This window comes from Triplophysa dalaica, chromosome 6 (genome assembly GCF_015846415.1).
Source record: "Triplophysa dalaica isolate WHDGS20190420 chromosome 6, ASM1584641v1, whole genome shotgun sequence".
NCBI lineage: Eukaryota > Metazoa > Chordata > Actinopteri > Cypriniformes > Nemacheilidae > Triplophysa > Triplophysa dalaica.
This window is the reverse complement of record NC_079547.1, coordinates 25,229,806-25,245,637: the sequence shown is the minus strand read 5'-3', so window position 1 is coordinate 25,245,637 and position 15,832 is coordinate 25,229,806. Positions and strand designations below refer to the sequence as shown.

The 15,832-nt window shown below is 39.8% G+C and overlaps 1 protein-coding gene across 1 annotated transcript in view; it reads right to left on the bottom strand.

The window, feature by feature from the left end:
- The window catches only part of LOC130425159 (cadherin-22-like), a 144,443-nt gene that overhangs the window by 40,750 nt on the left and 87,861 nt on the right, over positions 1-15,832 (bottom strand). The window contains 4 exon segments of the mRNA XM_056751245.1: positions 2,389-2,645; positions 2,827-3,014; positions 5,015-5,182; positions 12,809-12,928. Of these exon segments, the coding sequence (XP_056607223.1) occupies positions 2,389-2,645; positions 2,827-3,014; positions 5,015-5,182; positions 12,809-12,928 (733 nt within the window).

The window sequence follows — 15,832 nt, the reverse complement described above, 5'->3', positions numbered from 1 at the left end:
TTTCACAGAATCCGTTAACTGACAGATCAGCAAGCGTTTGTTTTTGTTGTACGAACCAAAAGAATAAAAAGAGTTGAGGAGAGTTCTGCTAACATAAGACAAAATGAAGAAGAAGACTTCCTTCCAGTCTTAGCCTTCTTCAAACAAATGATTAATATTTGATACACTGCTTAAAAGAAATTCAGCTCGTGCCGAATAAAAACGCTACTGACAGACAACAACCGTCCATGAAGGCTTTGATGATTCATCTTTAACATCCTCGGGCTTCTAAAACTAAACGGATTTATTCACTTCTTATTTTACCTTCCGCTTATTACCGTCGGCCGAAGGTTGAGACGCATTTTGAAAAAGTGAAACAGCCCAGAGGGAGAAGAACCTATTAGTGTCCAGAAGATTCTCAATTTAGGCCAGAGAAAAGATTATTCAACTACACAACACTGCTTGACTTTTAATTGTCATGGAAAAAGAAAGTACAGTGACTGTTTTATTTAAAAACTCATGGGTGAGAGAGTGAGCGAGCGAGAGAGAGAGAGAGAGAGAGAGAGAGAGAGAGAGACAGAGTGAGAGAGAGAGAGAGCGAGCGAGAGAGAGAGAGAGAGAGAGAGAGAGGGACAGAGTGAGAGAGAGAGTGAGAGTAAGCGAGAGACATAGAGCGAGCGAGAGAGAGAGAGAGAGAGAGAGAGAGAGAGACAGAGTGAGAGAGAGAGAGAGAGAGTGAGAGTAAGCGAGAGACAGAGAGCGAGCGAGAGAGAGAGAGAGACACAGAGTGAGTGAGAGAGAGAAAGAGAGAAAGAGAGTGAGAGCAAGAGTGAGTGAGTGAGTGAGAGAGAGAGAGAGAGAGAGAGAGAGCGAGTGAGCGAGCGAGCGAGCGAGAGAGAGAGAGACAGAGTGAGAGTAAGCGAGTATGAGAGAGAGAGAGAGAGAGAGAGAGTGAGTGAGTGAGTGAGAGCAAGTGAGCGAGCGAGATTAAGAGTAAGAGAGCGAGATTGAGTGAGTGAGCGAGCGAGAGAGAGAGAAAGAGATTTTTTATATACAATTTTAATAAACATTTTCTCAAAATTAATGCAACTCAACAATTTATCAACCTACTTATTCTACATTAGAACCAAAAGAACTGACCCCCCCAAAAATAAAATCTATAGGGCTACTGTATATAAAAATAACATTAATAATAAAAACGACCACATCGCCACATTCATTTCTGTCTCTGCGCTCATTGTAAGTCACAGCTGAAAGCAGGCAAACAAATATTTTCAGTCCAAACAGAACCCAGTGTATTTTTTTTGCTTTCTGAGGGCCCGCTCCCTCTGTGCCACGCCGGTACCGTGTCGCCCGGGCACAGGAAAGAGCGATGGCGCCCCGGGTGCAGCTCTCGCCCGCTAGCCGAGTCCAATGTAGATGATTAAAATGGTACCGACGGGCACGGGCTCGGTGCCACGAGCGGATGTGTGCCAGCCAAGCGGCCAAGTCGCCTGCCACTGCACTGTGCTTTATAACACCTGGAGCACTCTGAACACAGCCTCATGCATTTTTAATGGAGGTAATTTGCAAAGGCTGTGGGTGTGTGTGAGAGAGACTGTACGGCCAGCCGAAGCCTTTTACTTCCCCAGCGTGCCCCCTTTGAGCGATGAGTAAATCATATTTCTGTGCTCCGATGGCTCTGGAGAATAAAGTCCTCCATCTGGACGTCGACCAAAACGCGGGCTGCAAATACAATGGGCGTCATTCCGAACGCGCTACACAACTCCACACAACGGCGGATGGAAAGTTTTTGTGATGGTTTGACGTGCTCTCCAATGCCTGAAGGTGAATACGCTTTTCTAGACGTGTGTGTGTGTGTGTGTTTGAAGAGGGATAGCAGTTATGTGGCAAGGTGCCTATAGCATAATAGCAAAATCCTCCGGCCAGCGCCATCCGGGAGCCTCGGTCACGCTTGCATGACTCTGTATTTCTTCAATAATAGGCCTGTTCAATAGTGAAAATTGATTCTTGTCTAAACTAAGGGGATGTGGACGCTCGCCAGGGTCTAAACGCGCACACACATAAACAAATTGTTTCGCCTTAATCTCGTGGAGGCCGTCGGTCGGGGAACTTGTGTATTGTGATGAAAAAGCTGATGAAGCGCCGCCGCTGCCAAAGTTTAGAACGCATTCAAATGCAAAACTGCTGAAGGATCCATGGCTGCGGTTTTCTGCACGGCAGCCATTTCTCTAAAGACGTCGGGGAGAATTACATCTAAATCGTTTTTTTTGTTTGTGAAGGCTTGCTGGAACTACTTATAACTACTGTAAGATTTATGTGAAAAAGAAAAGAACAGACCGCGACTGCTTCTTATATAGTTGAAGAATATTTAGAAAAGCACAAATATTATAATAGATAATAGAATACCTGACGGGGACATTATCCATATCCGGATCTCTCGCCGTCACGATCCCAACCAGAGCTCCCAACCGGGCATCTTCCTGAACTTCCATGATGGTACCAGAGGAGGGGATGAAGATGGGGGCTTCGTCCACATCCAACACACTCACCCTCACTATGGTCTGGTCCCGGAAGGACCCCAGGTCCACGAAACGAGGGTCCACGTGTTTATTTACCGCCTCGACGACTACGTTATGTGAGCGCTTGCTCTCGAAGTCTAGAGGCTGCAGATGAGAAAGAGTGAAAACTATGAAACATGTGGTTTCTGTGGCTTAAAAAATGAATAAATACATTCAAACATGTTGATTTCAGGCTGATTTTTATAGTAAATAGCTTTATCATGAAGAAAGCATGTGTGACTCATGTCTGGTCTGCTCTGACCCGCTGGAGACGTGGCCCGTCTACCTTTTTGATGGTGATCACGGCCTCTTGTGTGTCGCCGTCCGTGGAGACTTTGAAGAGTTCTCCTCCTTCCTCATCTTTGATCAGGTAACTCATGTCTGTGTTCTCACCCATGTCGGCATCTGTGGCGATCACTCGACCCACCGCGGTCTCGATCGCCGCCCCTTCTGACACCGAAAACTGGTACATCTCTGTCAGACGAGAAGAGAGGGGTCTCTTTCATACAGATACATCTCTGCGACAATGTTTGGACGTTATCAAAAATGGTAAAGTGGATGGTGTTGGAAATATTTGCTCTAAAATATTTTTAGTTGTTTAAATGACTTGAGTTTTCCTCTCAAAACCCTACATAGAAACCACTGAAGTATACTGTAGTATTTACTATAGAAAAGTTGAAAACACTGTAGTATCTAGAAATGTAAGTTCAGATTACTAGGGTCAACATTGTAGTATATATTACAGTATATTATAGAGATGAGTAATAACTACAATAAATGGAAAAAAGTTTTTTTTTACCATATTAAAGTTCAAAAACACTGTAGTATCTAGACATTTTTCTTAAGGGTTCCGTAGTTTATATTATAATATTTTATAGCAATAAGTTTAACTACAGAACATGGAAAAACTAGTACACTGAAGTATTTACTAAGGTTAAAAAAACTGTAGTATCCAGACATTTTGCTTCAGTTTACTATAGTAAACACTACTGTATATTATAGCGATACGTATTAACCGCATTAAATGGTAAAAAATACCTATTATACCGTGATATTTACCTATAATATACTATAGTATATTAAAGCAATAAGTATTAACTACAGTAAATGAAAAAAATATTTTACAAGGTATACACTTAAAAAAAAAATAGTTGCACAGTACACAATGTTAAACACAAATTGTGATACTATCTCTAATCTGAACATTGGGGGGTAAGCATGTCTCAGTGATGATCTACTGCAACTGATCTGATTTGGTCTGGTTGGGGGGTAAAATATGATTTCAACACCATCAAGAGTCAACTTTACAAATTAAATGATATTTTTACAAATCATCTTGTCCATCATCAGCTGAAATGTCATTTTTTAGAATAACCCAATATATATATATATATATATATATATATATATATATATATATATATATAAGCATGCAATCTTTTACTAGGAACGGGGGAAAAAACTTAATGACATAAACGTTGTCTTTAATCCCACAGATTGAGACCATTTCCAAGAACAACTGTACAGACTACTTCCCAACACAATGTTCTTGTTCTAATAAGCATTCAAGCCTTGTATAACAGCCACCTGTAGTAATGTGCAATATGTTTGAGTGCAGCGTGTGACATAAAGGACCACACGGATCTCATTTTGGCTGGCGACACAAAAAGCAAGGCTTAATGAATTAGATGCTGGAGTAAAACTAGCATAAATGAGGCTTGTGAAGAGAACGAGGGAGAAAAAAGCGAGGACTCGTGTAGATATGAAAAGAAAGATATCAGGGTGTAAGTGATTCACAGCGAGGCTCTTTACTGTAATAAAGAAAATGCCTCGTGAGAAGAAGAAAAGAGAATGAAACAATGGCACGAGAGAGTAAAAACATCACACACAATGTGCTTCACTTCTCTTAATACGGCGGGGCAGCGAACACACAGCGCAAACACAAAGGCACAAACACAACACACATCTGGCATCAAATGTGTTTCCCACCAGGTCTGTTCTGATGTGTGACCAATGAGACAAAGTGCTTTTTATTTACTTGCGGCCGTGATGTATGAACTGTACAAAACACTCTTTTTTTAGAAGCTACATTACAGTCACCTCGGAAAGATTTGCAGGGCGAGCACACGACACATCCAAGACCTCACCAAGGCTCAAACCCACCGGAGCCGAAAGAACAGCTATTGGCAAACCTTTAGCATATCATTGATCACGTAAATATGATCACAATTGTGTTTTTCACTCGCATATTACTTGAAGAACCAGCAGAAGGTACGCAAAAATGCAAAGAGTAAAGTCTTAACCAAACTAAATGCGCCAAATTTCTCATAGTCCTCTTACTGGAAATCACTATTTAAACATTTCTGGATGTTTCCAAATTTCTGAAACGCCGGGGTTTGGTCCAGTGTGTGCTTCAAACACTCTAGCAAAAGGCCACCGCTGACATCATGATGGGAGAAATAATGCACACTCACTTTGAGGGAAGCGCGGAGGGTTGTCATTAACATCCGTAATCACTATGGTCACCGTGGTAGAGCCAGAGAGACCACCCATTTGGCCTGCCATATCTGTTGCCTTGACAACCAGCTCATAACGGTCTTGAGTCTCGCGGTCGAGATCCGCCACGGCTGTCCGGATCAATCCTTAAGACAGAGAGAGAGAGAATGTTTAAAGGTCACATTAGCAACATTAAATGTGTAAAGGCATATAAAGCTCTCTGTGGTTTATAATGAACTGTAATTTTAAGAAATGATTAAACAATTGAAGTTCTGCCAAGTTAAGGCCAGCGTATTTTGGAAAAAAAAGTAATTTTTATGAAGTTCCTCGTGCCATGGTCACCACGTCTATTAAAGAATAAACGCAGCAGGCTCCAGAGACGTCAAGCATCTTGAACATACTATTCAATAATGCTTTTTTCAAGGAGGATAACATAACGACTGATCATATTGATCACAGCAAGTTAGCTCTTTACAACAACTCTTTTATTCATGATTGTAACAAATCTCAATAAAATGGAAGGAAGGAGGCGGGAACCGGCAAACATTTAAACAAACATTTAATAAAGTAATAATAGCCGGCGGCCCCTCACGGACGACCGCCGGCGCAATAACATTAACATGAACATAAATATAAATACAAACACAAGTTCGGGCCCGGTCCTCTCTCTTCGACGGTCCGGTCGCTCGTTCCTTTTATGCTCCCATCTCCTACGTGATTCGAGCCCGGTGTGCGCACAGCTGGCGCTAATTCACAATTACTCACCGGACTCGAACCACGGTCTCGCCCCGCCTACTCTACTACATACCCCCATCACCCCTCACAGGCCGGGGGGTACCCCCGCGACTGTGCAAGCTCCCTCCCCCTCCCTCGGGGGGGGTGGGGTGGGGGGTATGCAGCGACGAGACGAGACAACGGAGACGGGAGCCCTCGGAGCGACCGGAAAGAGAGAGGGGAGAGAGGAAAAAAAAAAAAAAAAATCCGGTTCCCAGACATGCTGCCGCTCGTTCCTCAACCAGCCGGAGAACTCTCCTTCGCGGTGCCTTGCGGTGGCCCTGGGGCTTCGGTGGACGGCTCGACCGTCCGCCCCCTGGCGGCCGGCGGTGGCTCCTCCTTTATCCGGGAGTCGGGGCGGGTTCCCCGTCCCCTGTTCCTCCCCCTTGGGCGGACGGACGCAGGCTCCGGCCTCTGGCAGGCGGTGGCTCACCCGGCACTTCCGCCCCCTGCTCCTCCCCCTCGGGGGACGGACACAGGCTCCGGCCTCTGGCGGACGGCGGCAACCCCCCCGCTCCCACTTGGACGAAAGCCACCCCACCTCGACCCAGGGGCGCGGCAGCAAAGGTCGCCGTTCCACCGAAGTTTTGACGGTGGCCGCACTGTGCACTTCCGTTTCCCCAGAGCCACCGCTTCGGGCAGCCACTGGCGGACGCCCTTCGTCCGCGCTGCCCGAACTCTCCGGCACCGCGAGGCCACTCGGCGGCGAGGACTCTCCGACAGCATGTCTCTCCTTCCTCCCGGGTTTCGGCACCAATGTAACAAATCTCAATAAAATGGAAGGAAGGAGGCGGGAACCGGCAAACATTTAAACAAACATTTAATAAAGTAATAATAGCCGGCGGCCCCTCACGGACGACCGCCGGCGCAATAACATTAACATGAACATAAATATAAATACAAACACAAGTTCGGGCCCGGTCCTCTCTCTTCGACGGTCCGGTCGCTCGTTCCTTTTATGCTCCCATCTCCTACGTGATTCGAGCCCGGTGTGCGCACAGCTGGCGCTAATTCACAATTACTCACCGGACTCGAACCACGGTCTCGCCCCGCCTACTCTACTACAATGATATTGTGAAATAACTCTTTCGATGATTTTTCATACAAAGTGAAATGTGTAGGAATGTGTTAATGTTAATAAACTGTAAGGACAGTAAAATTGTGGAGTGCTTGCTGTTTAAAAACTATATAAATGCAGAAAACCGACATTTTTCACAACTCATAGGCTTTGTTGACTCTTGGACTGCCAACGGAATATTCTGGTGTGACAGTAAATCATTTGCAGTTCAAGGAAACGACTGAATATTATCTGTAAAGATGCAACAATATAAACAAATGTTATGTGGACCAAACCTCTGAGTAAATTTATTTAATTTAACTCAATGAAAAAACAATTAAGCATAAATATTAAGGAAAACTATTAATTAAAAAGAAATATATATATTATAACCAAACACAGACCAGAAGTTATCTTTGGGCAAGACACGTGCATCCGATGAAACTGTCTATACCAGTGGTTCTCAAACTCTTTTGATGTAAGAATCCCTTTTTAGTAGAGTGCATTGCTTTGTGCCCCCCCAAAAAAAGACTTTTAATCATATTTTTTTTTTTCTAAAACCCAAACACTTCAATAAACATCAATTATTTGGGTTGGTGGTCTTATTTTATGATGTTTCAGTGCACAAAATATGTGTCCCCCTGGAACGATGTTGAGGCCACCAGTTTGAGAACCACTGGTCTGTACTAAAGAGTTTAGGGGAAAACATTATTATTATATTTAACAATTATTGCTGATTGTTATATTGCCTACAAGTTTTCTTTCAGTAAAAATCTATTATTTTATAACTTTATGCTTTTGTGTATTGTTTTCTGTATATTAAGTATATCTAGTTTCTTGTTTTTTTCTTGTATATTATTTATATTTTCTTTTTTATATGTATTTATATGTTTGTTGCTCTTCTACCCCATCTTCTTGAGAAAAAAAAATGTTTCTAACCCAAATCATAATAAAATTGTACCAAATAAAATAGCAATAAAAATCTTAGTGAATTGGTTGCTTATTTACAACAACTTTTTCGTTTACAACTATTCACATGAATGTGTACATTGAATTGGTGTAGGGTTTGGTGCACACCTCGGTGTGCTTTTTTCCAATAATAGTACGTTTTTGTACAGATTCATACAAAATTGGCACCTCGTAACAGTTGAGCAGGTGGGGAAGAGGGTTAAAACGTGTTTGTGATCTTCTGCTATCAGTCCCAGGAGGAATCATTCAGATTCTGATTTAGACTCTTATGACGTGAAAAGAATAAACGCTTGAAACCTTAGGAGTGTCAGACTGGCGTGTGTCTTTCACCATTTTCATTATTTCATGCCTGTGTCTCACCAATGCCATGGCAACACAAAATAATTGCGGTCGTTCAGGGTAACACATTGCTGTTTCATTCCCAAAGATCTCGATTCCTGAAACGGCAGACATTCTGTAGATCAACAACACGCTTTATAAAAGAATATTAACACGAATCACATCACATGCTTTAAAAATGACGTTACGACCAAACATCTAAATGTGATTTCACCCTTTCATAATAAAACTCAAAACCCTCACAAAGCACATCACCATACCTTAAACATTATGATTTTTATTTATATTACATTGTAGTTGTTTAATTCAATTATGTATTTATTGAGTCTTTTATGTATTTATTTAATCATTTATTTATTTATTTATTTTATTTATTTACATATATATATATATATATATTATTATAATTATTTTTAATCATTTTTTTATTATTTATTATATTTCTGGCTCTTTATTCAGTAGAAATATCTGAGACACAAATGACACTCAAGCCACAGTTAAATTCGCTCTCAATTATTTAACTACATTTTTTAAAAGAAACATATATTTACACATAACTCTATTATATTCTTCTATCCATATTTTTCTCAACTAAATTTTGGTGGGTAAAACATGACCTGGACATGTTTGCATGTTTCAGAACGATTGAGAGAGATGTGAAGATGCTTCTGCAGGCAAACATCTACTTGGGAAAATAAGCGCATGGACTCTCTCTTGAGTCTGTGCCACAAACAAACCTTCGTCTGGCTGTCCATGTCTGTTTCCTTTTGTTCTTTCATTCTGTCTGGCTTTCTTTTGCTCTCTGCTTATGTAGTCACACGGCTGGGGAAGTGCAATCCCAGTGAGGAGCCGTAGCCACCGGCGATGTTTGTGTGGCGTGATACATCTGTGCTCAGAGCTCGATGCTAAAGAGGTGAGCTGTGCTTTCAAGCGTCGAGAGCTCAGGAGAAGTCACATTTCTCTTCAGCTCTTCAAGCACATAAAGCCCCTGACCTCGGGTCAGATCCATTACAAGTGCCATCTGAAGTTTTGCAGATTTAAAGCGCTCGACTTGAAAGGCGCGTGAAAGACGTCGGATGGACGTATGAGCAGACAGTGAACGGGATGAACTCTGCTTGGGGCGGCCCGTGAGCAAGGATCTCATTACAAAGGAAATCAGCGCTCATCTGTAATATTTCAATTGTTTCTACTGGACACATGTGTTTCAATGCATACCCCCGCTAAAGTGTCTGGCTTCTGGGATGTTTGTATTGAAATTAAAACAATTCTCATGTGTCTCAATGAGAGCTACACTTAAGATCTCAATAATGTATTGAAGTGCGACATTAATATCTCCTTAATATTTTAATTGTTTTCCTTAAATTTAATGTTTAATTGAAAGAAAAACATACCGAGTCATCTCAAATGTGTCCCTTCATGGGTTTCAGAAGTGATCTCAACAATGTTCCTTCAAATTTGGAATTTAATAAAAATGTAAAAAAAAAAATAGATCAAATAATAACAAAAGAAAAAAGAAAAAATATTTTATTTAAATATAATATAAAAGATTGTTCAGTCCATTAAATTCCCTGTGAACCAGAAGTCGTGATTGTTTTTCCGTATTTCGGCGCATTTCCGAGTGAAATGGAATTTTAATGAGAACAATCATAGAAGTGGCTTTTGTCTTTCTCTGCGATTTGATTGGATGTATAAAAACAGCATTTTGAAATGGAACTGGCAGCAGATTGACAGTGGAAGGGGAGGAGTTAACAGATGCTCCTCCCAAACTGTCTAAAATACATCATCTAAAATGGACAGAGACTACAGGACAGAAGTGCATTTTTTTTATTTTAACTGAATATTTTAAGTGCACACAATTTTAAAAAGAGAATGACCAACATTGATAAACTTTTATATAATAAACGCTGCAATATTTAATGAAAAATAGGCATTGTCATTTTTAACTTTAACATACAGATAACCTATAAGTTAACATACAAAGAGTTAAAACCACAAAAGTTGTGATTGTTATGTCAAAGGGTCTGTGAAGATGGCATAGAGCTCAAAGAGATTGAACATTTGCAGCTGTTGAGATGAGAATCCGTAGTTCAACAACAAGACTAACACAGAATCTAATAATCCCATATTAGTATTAAACTCGCCTTTTTTATTTACCCCGTGGCAAAGACTAACACCCAGCCAGGGATTAATGGTGTTTTTATTTTGAGGTTCAGAGAAATTAATGGGGTCACCAGGAAAAACACATAGTGCATCTAATTCCAGTGCATCTAGCTGTTCTCAGATCTTTGAAGACGGGGCGTTTGAAGACACGCGGTCCAGGAGCGAACCCGGCAGAGGCGAAGTCATTTATCATCTGCCGGTCGCAGGTCTCGCGCCCGCTGCCCACGAGAAGAAATCATTAAAAGTTTAGAGATTGGACCCGGGGGAATGTTAGCGGGTGAACAGAGCTTAGATGATCCCAGAGGGTTTAAGTTCTGTCAGTTTCCTCCGAAGAGAGAAATGCATGTTTACTTACACACAACCATAACACTGAAGAAGAGGAAACAACAGAGAATAATAAAGAAAATAACATTCTGACTTATTCTTTAAATAAGTTTGTATAACTGTTCATTCACTCATGTTCAGTTATAAATAACATTTTTATATAAGGATATTTTTAAACATAACAATAAAAAAATCTACACATTCTATGCCAGATTTACATATAGCTGTGTCTGTAACAAATACAAATCAAATCTTGATTCCTCTGCAGCATATTCTCATATATTCAGCATATATTTTTCTTTTTACTCTTTGATCTACAGCGCGGTTGCTGTAAAGTAATTTAGCAATGATGTAAAACTGTGGAAAGTGCTACAGAGATAAATGTGAATAGAAAAGTTCTTTCATTCAACATTTCAAGCATGAAACTGGGTTTCTCGGCAGTCTTTGTTAACATTTCAAAGGTGTTATTTTAGCATTTTTTTTAAACATCTTCAGCAGATTGACAGAAACTTTTTAAAACTTTTTAAAACAATAAAACAATTTTTGGGGAAGTTACTCTGAAAAAGTTACTAATTACTAGTTACTAATGACATATTCAATAGTGTAGTAATATTACTGTACACATGACTCTCTCTATAAAGTATTTCATTATTAATGACTTTGTATATCCTTCATCTACCTCGAAGAGTTAAGTGATTCAAAGATAGACATGACACGCATCTTTTAATTCATTCAAATAAATAAATAACAAACAACATAAAGCAGTATTATTAACTGACCAAAGTATTACAAAGGTGAGAATTATACATTAAGCACGTATTTTAAAGTTAGACTTTGATGTCAATTTCACTACTGCACACACATGTATTACACAATGGATTTAGTTTAATTACATCAAAAGTAACTGTTATTAAATTAAAGAAAGAGTTACAGTAATCCCTTACTTTACCTTTTCAAGGGAAAAGTAATTAAATTACAGTAACTAATTACTGAATAACTAGTTACACTCAACACTGGTTGTGTTACCATGTTTACCTAAATATTGGTGCTGACATCTTTGTTTTAAAGTTTTAGTAAGAAAGTAAGTAAAGTTTATTTATATAGCACATTTAAATACAGCACAGCTGTCCAAAGTGCTTCACAAAGTCAACTAAACACCAACAATATTACACATGAGGACAATAATTCACAAATTGCTGAATGAATTCAAAAGAAAATAAATAACAAACTATATATAGATTTAAAATGTCGCGGAGTAAAGGTGAGTTTCAGTTTATATTTAAAAACAAAAACCGAAGGTGCGAGGCGGATAACAAGAGGCAGCTGATTCCAGAGACTTCGGGAAGCAACCAAAAGGCTCTATCCCCTTTAGTTTTTAAACAGGAACGGGGGACTGATAAGAGCGCCTTGTCGGAGGATCTTAAATGTCTGACGGATGTCAGTGGGTTAAGAAGATCCTTAAGATAAGATGGGGCCTGATCAGTTAAAGGTTTTAAAAATGAAAAATAAATTCTTAAACTGAACCCTAAAATTTACCTGAAGCCAATGAAGTTAAGCTAAAACTGGGGTGACGTGATCATATTTCTTTGACCTGGTCAACAACCTTGCTGCCGCATTTTGAACCATCTGGAGTCGTGCTAAAGATGGTTTAGGAAGAGCCATGTAAAGCGAATTACAATAATCAAATCTAGAGGTAATAACAGCATGAATCACCTTCTCCAAGTCTTGAAACGACAAAATGACTTCATTTTAGAAATGGTCCGTAATTGATAAAAACAGTTTTTGACAACAGAGTTAATTTTGGTTAATTGAGTCTAAAATAAAACCGAGGTCTCTAACATGGGAAGAAACTGAGTAGGAATAATCGCTTTAATCCTTAATAAGAACTTCTCTTCATTTCTGAGGACCAAAAACAATTGTGTCAGTTTTCTCTCCGATAAATTGGAGAATAATAGTAGATAAAGTTTTCACAACAAATCATGATTCACCCAAGATTTTGACAAGAATTTTTTCTAAATGTATGTTAAATAAATCATACTATGTTTTTTTTATCCTGTATGCTATAGGAGCAAAAGTTTGAGTTTGCGTTAGAGATGAACGCATGAAGGTCTTTCAAAATAAACTAGACAAGAACACACATCATTCTTACCAGTTTGACGGTCAACACTGAAGAATCTCTCTCCGTCCAGAACGCTGTAAACTATCCGGGCGCTGCTTCCGTACGTCGGGTCATCTGCATCCGAGGCCATAACCTTCATCACTGAACTACCTGTGGAGAAAACACACGTCACTTTAACGTTATCCTGCAGTTCATGAAGACAACCATTCCTTTGTCTTCATGCCATTACAGTCTAGTTGTGAACGTTTAAAGTGTATTTAGCTCTTTAAGTCAATTTATTCGCTGCTCCCCTCCGGCTCACAACGCAAAGCACATATTTACATTTAGTCACACGTTTTAACTTAAGCAAAGCTCACAGCCTGTGAAGCTTAATGGACTTTATTCCTGAGGGAGAAACGCGGGGAAAATTATAGAGGACGACACATGAGAGAGAAAGACGGAGTTTAAAGGAGCAGCGTCACCCAGAAACATTCCATCACCATTTGTCAAACCATAAGAAAGAAAATTCACATATGATAGTATATTTCTGCATCACACATGTCTCTATCATTAGAGTTTGAGAAGTGATGTCAACAATGTGTCAAACTGAGCTCAGATTTGTCACGTCTGCAAATCAAAAGAACTCAATGTGATCTCAAACAATTCTCATCAAATTTACTCAAATCCACATAATTTGACCCCTACAATCTACATTCATTTTACACCTCCATCCTCTAAGAAAGAAGATGAGACTAAAATGCAACTAAGAAACAACTGAGAACTCCATCACATCTCCGTGAGCTCTGAAAGTGAAACATCTGAGCAATAACACGTATCTCTGGGTAACCTTTGTTTTACAAGGAATATCATGGTTAGAACTACTATAAAAAAAACGTGGTCAATTTGTGGTTGCTATGGTTTTGCAACCAAATAACTATGACAAAATTTGGGGCTGTCCCTTTAAGAGATGAAGACTCCCATGCAGTTCTCCAGCACTCTCATCCGGGTCCATTGGTCTGCAGGTAATTGGTGACAGCTGCCGGTGTCCGCTAAAGGTCACGCCTGCAGTGTCTCACGAAGACTGTCACCGTCCCGTTTGGACACATCGCGCCTATATGCTAATGAGGTTCATTAACAGAAAGTGTCAGAATCTTGTTTGTGTGGTGTCACAGAAGCCGGCTCCCGCGGGAGATAACACAAGAGGACAATGCTTTATTCATTAGCACTTTTGCCAAAGCCAAACATCCAGATGGGTATCTGACTAAAAGCGTTTGCCCTTTCTCACCGACAAACAATTGGGTAAAACTCACTGGGTGTTCATAAACATGCAGCCATTTCCAATGATTCTTAGCTGTTTCGAGTTTGTCTAATGGAGACGTTGAGACGGCTTGAGTTACCGCGAGGAAGATTAGCTGGAAACGCTCTCGGTCTATTCGACAGTAAAACAAAATAACTGCCAACCATTTTCCCAAACAAAGCCCGTTTATGTTCTCTGAAAGATCACGCACGTCTAGGTTGCTTTAGGAAAACTTTCAAAACTGTCTGCACTGCTATAAAGGTAAGATGTGTAATATAAGATTGTGTTTCTCGCTTGCACAACCAGCTGACCCACAGGCAGAAACGGAGAAGTCATTTCCGTTCATGGGATTATTTGCTTATCTTAATTTTGCACAGGTGATAATCAGCCCGACGGCCTTCCAGACTCTCGCCACAGGTGAAAAACTATATAAATGCAAATGCTTTAATGTGTTTACACTGAAACTATCATCAGTTATTAATGCATAGACTCACATTCACTAAGAGGTCGTTTCTGCTTTAGGAATTACGGCGGCTTGTGGGAATGAATAAAAGAAACGCACTTGAGATGCTGGAGATATAGATTTCCCTAAACTGGAAACTATTCATCCCCATCGAATGAAGAAATCGAAAAAATCATCTATATGAAACTCTGTGATCCTCGCAGGTTTTTGTAGGGACAAACTGCATTTGATGTGCTCAAAGACGATCCTTCATATTCGCAGACTACACAGGTTGCGTAGGGCCCCTGCATCACCGGGGGCCCCCTTAAGTACCCAATCAAAAACACTATTGTAAACAAGACAGCATTATTTGTAACTTTACAGGAATAATTTGGAAATTTCCTTTTTGATACTTATTTTTGTTACATACTCGGATATCACGCAGTGGGCAACCGCCAGGTAATGACATGCGCATGATGTGCTTATATGCATCGTTTGACTATGGCTTCAAAACAAAGCTGACCGTCTGGGGCGGGGAAAAACAGCAACAACGCAAAGCAAAAGAACAAGAAAGTATGTTTGATGGTACTATTTTGACGTCGTATTTAGTCTCATTAGCCAAATTATGCATTAAAATAAATACTTAAAAATTATCCAGTACAGATTTACAAAATCAGTATTTTGTCCACTATATTTTGTTAACCAATAATAATATGTGATTTTTAGTTTGTGCGATCAAATTAAGAGAATTATTGATGTGTTTTCGCATGCGTAGTTTTCTTGAGTAATCTGTGTTTGTCCTGTTTTATTTTTGCTAGTAAATCATTTGGTTAGTAAACACAGAGCGTTTGGGTGTTTTTGACAGCTAGATATTGATTTTGTCAAGAAGGTTTTTTTTGTCTTTTAGTCTTCATACGTTTAAGTGTGTTAATTCATTTATTATTTTTATTATTTACAGTTAACAGTTATTTCTATATCTTTAATTATTTGTACAAGGCACAAGTTTGCTTACGCCCCCAGACTTCTAGGATCGGCACTGGATACGCTGTGAAAATCAAATGTAAACTCAGTATTCTGCAGTGTAATACTTTGAGTTCTCTGTGTATTCTGCCAAGTGCAAATATTGTTCCAGCAGAAGATGAAAGATGCTTCCAGGGTTTGATTCAGAGTCTGACAAATCTAACCCGAATCTGACAAACACATCGATTCTATACGGACACGTGGATTCAATATCTGCAACATTTATGTATGATTCATTTTTGTCTGCTTAATTTTTACCTCCCTTATAAAGTAGCAGAACAAATCTGAGACAAAAAATTAATAGAATAAAACAAAA